General features: G+C 42.4%; 1 protein-coding gene across 1 annotated transcript in view; it reads right to left on the bottom strand.

The window, feature by feature from the left end:
* The window catches only part of PCNX2 (pecanex 2), a 232,827-nt gene that overhangs the window by 201,738 nt on the left and 24,057 nt on the right, over positions 1-7,032 (bottom strand). The window contains exons 6-8 of the mRNA XM_034765099.1: positions 3,283-3,430; positions 2,966-3,111; positions 1,552-1,645 (exon numbers count right to left, since the gene is read on the bottom strand). Coding sequence (XP_034620990.1) covers positions 1,552-1,645; positions 2,966-3,111; positions 3,283-3,430 — 388 coding nt within the window. The remainder of the gene's footprint in view (positions 1-1,551; positions 1,646-2,965; positions 3,112-3,282; positions 3,431-7,032) is intronic.

Here is a 7,032-nt window from a genome sequence, read left to right as displayed (position 1 = left end):
TAGCCGGGCCGGGGTCGCCGGGCCGGGGTCGCCGGGCCGCCGGGGGGTGCGCCAGGCCGCCGGGGGCCGGCAGTGCTGGGCGGGCCGGGGGTGGTCGGCCGGGGCCGGCACCCCAGGGCCCGAGCCGACCCAGGGTGGAGCCGCCGGGGGCCAGCCTGGGCCACGCCTCCTCCTCCCACACCCCCCCTTACCTGCTTCAGGCTTCCCGCGAATTAAATGTTCGCAGGAAGCAGGGGAGGGGGCGGAGACTTTGGGGAGGGGGCGGAGTTGGGGCGTGGGCGGGGCTGGGGGCGGGGCCGGGGCCCTGTGGAGTGTCCTCCATTTGGAGGCACAAAATATGGTAACCCTAGGACAGTTGAAAGTAAAAGGGCAGTTGCAGGGCTAGTGGGCTCCCTCACCATCCCATGAAAAGCAATGCCATGCCAAAGTAACTTTCAGGTCCTTCCCTCTGCGCACAGTTTATCAACTCAGATACAGAACTTAAGCAAAACATCACAACAAAGCACGGGCTACAGTTTCCAGAGGCTTTCTCCCCTTGTTTCTGTCAGTGCTGAGAAGAGGACATGCCTTCCCTTTAATTCCTCCTGCTTCAGGGCCTACTGCAGGCACCCATGTCCCTCCTGCAGCTCTCTCAGCTCTCTATAGAAAACACCTGACACCCTCCCGGCTGAGTCTGAAAAGGGCTGCTGGTACCAGGACCTTAAAGGGACAGACCATCCTGTTACAGCATTCCGCTAAGCTAACACTGTTCCTAGCACGGCAACACAGGCATCTTTGCAAAGTCTTCTCTGAATGCCCAACGTCGCATTCATTTTTAAAACAAGTTTTAGAACAATAGTTATGACCCATGACCCTTCTCCCCCAGCCTGGTCCTGAAGTTCTCCGGGTGCTGTTCAACAGGACATATAAAAACATTTGAATATTATCATAAAACCACCTTTGTGAACTTTTATACAAAAATCCCAAACCACGGCGCATAACAGATAAAGGGATGGGAGAACACTGGGAAGCGGAAGTAATCAACACGGGTCATTCTAAAACCAATTTGAGAAAAAAAAAAAAACATTGTTTAGGTGCTGTTCTGAAGTGGCATGATGGCCACTCTGTATTTCAGACAATGAGGAGGGTTCATATCCTAGAGCCTGCAAAAGCATGCTCACTTGCTGACATAATCCATGAGGGTGAGATCCATAAAAGGCCGGTAGGCAAGGCCAGATAAGCAATAGGACAAAGCTGAAAGTTCAGACCTACCCCAATATGTTTTAATTACAGCCCCAAAGACAGCTCTAAGTATAAAGTAGCTATTACTGGCTGATAAGAAAAACACACCATAGCGGGTATTTTCCTTTTCCTTATAGATATCCTTACAACATGGTCGCTTCCCCTCCCACCTTTAGATAAAATTAAAAAAAAAAAAAACTGCATGCCTTGACATCTCTAAAACAGATTAGCACATTTCTTACTCGTCACATGTCTCTTTCACAGCTAGAATCAGCTTTGTAGCCTCCAGCACTGAAAAGTCTAAATGTCTAAAAATAAGAATTTACTTACTGAGCATTAGAAATACAATCATAATTTGATGTCTGATATCGAGTATTTCCTTCCTTCTGACTGCCAGCCTTTAAATAGCAGGATCTAATTTCCCCTTTAAAAACATAAAAGTATCAGTTAAGTGATGTAAAAAATTATTTGTTTACACCTACAATTTAGTAGCAATCTGGTTTTCTCGGTCAAAAAAAAGAATCTGTAAACCAAATGTTCTAACTGCTTCTTTATATTTGTGATTGGCAGTGTGGACGTGTTTTAAAACATCATAGAACAAACACATGTTAAAATAAACACTGGAAAACCGGAGACAAAGCCACAAAAATACAGATATTAAGGGCAAAATTCTGTTCCCTGTTGTAAGAGCAGAGTAAGAGAGCTCTGTGCAAATGAAGAAATGGACTCCTGCCCCAATCTAAACATAGGGGGGCCTGATCTGACAGTACCTTAAATACTGTGTAGCCATTCATAGGTGTGCAAGGTAACTGTAAAATATTACCAGAAGTGTAAAAGAGTGAAGCATTCTGATTTGTTCATGTTTGCAGAAGTGTAGATGACAGGTACATGGCAGTGGAGAATTAGACAAAAGGTGGGTAGCCACGGTCTACTGCTTGTCCCATCCCCACCGCCTACCTATCATACACACAGGGCAGTGATCCTCCAGTGAATAAGCACACTACTCCCCTGACCTGTTCACAGCTACCTTCCCATGCACATGCAGAACAAGGGTCCACAGCATGCCAGAGGCTGCAGTGGTGCTACACAGGAGTGGAAGGGGAGAAAGGACAGGATCCCAGGAGCCATGAAACCCAGCTACATGGGAGCTTCTTTTGTGCTTCTTGGAAGGGCGATTTGATGTGAACCTAAGTGACTTGTGGTTCTGCTACTACAGAAATGCACTTGGCCAGTACCCACAAGGCAGATGGCATTGGAACACAACAGCCACTAGAACTATTTCAGCCCAAAGCCTAGAGTAGCTGTGGAGTGGCCCTACTGTTCGGTGTGGCCTGTAGTCCCCAGGGAGTTCCCTACACCAAAGTCAGGTACTGATGGGGAAAGGAGTCCATTCAATATCCTGGAGCGGGTAGCAGACCAACATTCTGAATGAAGGCAGCCCCATTATGATGGGAGATGGCTGCCATCTAAACCATCACCTATTCACACTCAGCTTAAAGATCTGACAGCAAGGGATGGGAACCTTTTGGCCAAGCACATTGGCGCAATTCCCTACTCAGACAAGAAGTTCTATGGGATCTTCAGCATCCACAAAAAACACACTAGACATGTCTTTTAAGGTATCATCAGAAAAATACACTCAACTCCACAGTGAATGTCAGACAAATACAGGTCAGAGATAACTTCTGAGTTTTCTTTAGAAATCTCTCCTCATGGTTTAATAGTTACAGCTGCATAAACTTACCATGCTCATCTATGAACACATGCATCGCGTCCACAGATATTTCATCTTGCATTGAAGCCTCAGGTCCACTTATAACTTGCAAGACAGAACTATCTTGCTGGGAAGTTACCCGGTAGATTATCTGCCTTTGCCTGTTGCCCTGGTAACTTGACACAAAAATGTTTCAAAACTACTATGAGGAACTTTTTTCTTGTTCTCAATAAAACAGAGAGAGAGAGAGGTTAATTAAAAGTTTACGTCAATTCTACTCAATATAACAGAACAGCTCGCATCATCATGCGTTTGAAGTACAAAAAATATAAAGTAACTGCCCTTACTGTGCTGTAAATTGGGCAGGCTCTGGTAGCACTGGACTAGCACTAGCCCAATCTTGACTTTGTACATCTGATCTTTCCTGTTTAGAAACATGCTTGTAGTGCTTTTCTGTTTCCAGCATTTCTTCTTTTCTCTCTGTTGTATGGCTATCTGAAAGATACGTGAATAAAGAAGGGAGACGTTCTACACAGATCACTGTAAAGAGTTCTGTTCATTTACTTCAGAACAAGAGCATTTTTAAGGGGAAGTTGTCCAAAGACACAGTGCTCAATTGGCCTCCATTGGTGAAAAACAAATTAGTTAGGGTGAATAGAGTAAACTGCTTAGAGGAGGATTATTGAGTTGTTTTTTGGCAGAAGTTACCTTGTGTTGTGCTTCTATGTAGCCTGAACCAAATCTCTTAATTTCCAGACCATTATGTGTAGGAAATTTTTTAAAAGGGCCCATTTTTTGAAAATATGGCAGAAGTGTCAAAAGTATTTAGAAAATCAAAGTTTTTACTCCTTAGTCAAACAGTCCCATTTGAAAATAAATCTGTGCATTTCCTGTTTAACTAGTGATTTAAATTGCACTTTAAGCACAAAATCTCACCCTAGTTTAACTATGCAGCTGATACAGTGTTCCATAATCTCATAACTATACTCCAACAGGGGACAAGAGGCTGCAGAAGCCTAATTAAATCCATTTTCCCTAGGGAGTTATGGTTGTTCAAGGATTAAGAATAACTGATAGCCAACAAAAAGGTTATATTAATCTAATTGGTCCCACACTGCCTAATGCTGGCTCGAGGGCTGAAACAATTAACAAGATTTTTTGTTTGATGATTTAATGGCTTGAAGGGGGAAAAAAGTCTCACTCTTTTCCATTCCAGGTCTCAAGTCTTTCAATTCTCTTTCCCCTGAAGTGGTGAAGATTAATAATAAATAAAAATGAATGGCAATTCTTAGTGCTCCTAGCACTAGAAAGATATGCCAGGAGGGTCTGAAATGGGATTTTAGTACAATGATTCCTGCGGATTTCTCTCCACAGAAGTTACTTGTACTTTCAACTTTTGAATGGAGGTAACATATGGGGGGGAAATGGTTCTTCAGTCTCTGCCAATTAATAAACATTAATCTGATGATTCAAATGACAGCTCAATTTATCCTCTAAATTTTGGTAGTCTAGTTAACATTAAAATCTTCATCTTTTTTCCTCCCCACATCTCTTCTGCGTGTTAAGACTCCCCCTTTGTCAATGATGTAATTTACAAATGCAGAAAGTATTACTGATTTTTGCAAAAACTAACGAATGCATTTACAGTCTGGATTGAAAATCATTATTGTTTACAAACTGACTTCTAGCAAAAAATTCTCATGATCTGTTTTTACATGTTGCACCCTGGAGCTAGTTCAGTCAATAATGCAATATTCGAATATAATTTGTCAACTAATCTACATTTTGTTTTTCATGGTTTTCATTGAGCAAACTGCTAAACACAGACTTTAAACAAATATTATCTGTCACATGAGAAACAAGAGGATGCCAAAATTCAAAAATAAAAATGACTGATAAAAAAAAACATAAAAAGGCAACAGACAATCTAGTAGAGTTTACATTTCAGTAAGTACTTGCTTACCTGGAAATGTACTTCCTCTGACTCAAATCCACTAGGATGGAGCTGCTGAGATTTATTGCTAAGTCAAGCTCAGGAAAAAAATTCTCATCACTTGTGCAGAGATAACTAAGGCCTGGTCTGCACAGTTTTTATGCCCATATAACTATTTCAGTTAAGAGTGTGACATTTTATCTGTATACGTATAGGGGTTTAACCCTCTAGTGTGGATGCAGATATACACATTCCTTACACTGGTATAGCTTATTCCCCTTCCCTTTGGGAATAACCTATGCCTCTGTAAGCACTATTATACTAGTATAACTGCATCCACACTAGAGGGTTTGTACAGCTTTAACTACACCAGTATAGTTAAACTGGTACAATTTTTGCACATAGACAATTCAGCTGTCTGACACAATGTGATTGTCTCAATATTTTGTCTGTTGTCTTATTGTCTTGGCTAATTTTAAATGAAATCTATTGCTGCTGTGATCAGCTAAAATATTTCTCTGAATTCTGCTTTTTCCATTTTAGATTGTTGTGCCAGGGTTTCTTCTGTTTATGCCATCTTAAACCAGTGCAGTGTCGACTGTACACAGCAGAAAATAATAGTTCTGAGATATGTGTGAAATGTTCAGAGTGTACACTCTGAGGCCTAAAGATGACGTGAGGCTGAGGCAGAATATCCTCCACAGCAGAATCCTGGGATCTTGCTGCAGAATTTTGGTCCAACTTTCTGAGGAGTACGTGAGATCTTAAGTCTGGTCCTCTAGTAATGCTGCAAGGTGTGCAGTGTGACAGTGTACAAAAACACATTTTGTTCCTGCTAGCGGGGAGCAACTTATCTGCATCATGTCCTGGGGTGAAATCCTGGCTCCACTGACGTCAATGGCAAAACTCCACTAAAGTTAATGGCAAGACATTAAATAGGGGCAGAATTTCACCCTGTAGTGTGCTTTATTGAATATATGTGTATGCAGGGGCTGTGGGGCCCTGGCATTTAAAGTGTCAGGACATAGATCAGCTCATTCTGCCTGGCCCTCCTCTTCCCCTTTCAGGAGCCTTCTCTCCCTCAGCAGTAGCTTGACCCCCCCAGGTCCATGAGACTTATGTCCACCACATTTTTTTAATCATTAGGCTTCTGTATGAGATCAAAGCACTGAAATAATATAGTTGGTGATTAGGGTAGCTTGGTGAACCTGACATCCATATGTATAAGGGCAATTTTAAGGTTTTAGATCTGATTTTTCTTTAGTTTTGCCTCCAGAGACCCAGATATGCTTACCTCTTCAAAGTTGCCATCCCCAAGCATAAGTTTAAAATCAAAAGAGGCAGGATTGTCTTTGTGGCGAGTACCTTTTGCAAACCTCAGATAAAAGAGTCTTCAAAAGTAAAAGAGATTCAGGGCAGTCTGCACTACCACTTAATTCAATCTAATTTACGTCGCTCAGGAGTGTGAAAAAAGACATCCCTATGAGCGACGCAAGTTACAGCGACTTATATTGTCCACACCAGTGGTACGTCGGTGGGAGATGCTCTCCCGCCAACATAGCTTCTGCCTCTCGCAGTGTGGAGTAATTATGCTAATGGGAGAGCGCTCTCCCATTGGCATAGAGTGTTTTCACCAGATGCACTACAGTGGTGCAGCTGCATCAGTGCAGTTGTGCTGATGTAGCACTTCTAGTGTAGACCTGCCCTCAGTCACGATGGTGAATAAATTTGTAAAAACACTTAGCTCATAAACAGCACTGCTCATAAACAGCTCATAGACCAGTAAATCTCCAAGTGCTTTACAAAGAAGGTCAGAATCATTACCATATTTTACCAATGGGGAAACTGAGGCACACAGCGATGTGACTTGCCCAAGATCACCCAGCAGACCAGTGGCAGAGCTAAGAATATAACTCAGGTTTCCAGAGTCCCAGTTGAGTGCTCTGTTCACTAGACTTGACTGGCAATCTAGAACACATGATGAATATCTCCAAGTTAGCTCCCAATTTCCTCACAGGCATCAGCAAGAGTTGCCATCATATTTTGAACTTAAATATTAAAATCTGAAAATGTTTTTAAAATAATTACAATTTTTTCTAACATCGGGATAATTTTTTGAGCCCCAGAAGAACAAAGTCAACATTGTGGTTTGTGTACTGCACTA

The sequence above is a fragment of the Trachemys scripta genome, chromosome 3 (genome assembly GCF_013100865.1).
Source record: "Trachemys scripta elegans isolate TJP31775 chromosome 3, CAS_Tse_1.0, whole genome shotgun sequence".
NCBI lineage: Eukaryota > Metazoa > Chordata > Testudines > Emydidae > Trachemys > Trachemys scripta.
The sequence above is the reverse complement of the archived record's forward strand: the minus strand, read 5'-3'. Positions and strand labels throughout refer to the sequence as shown.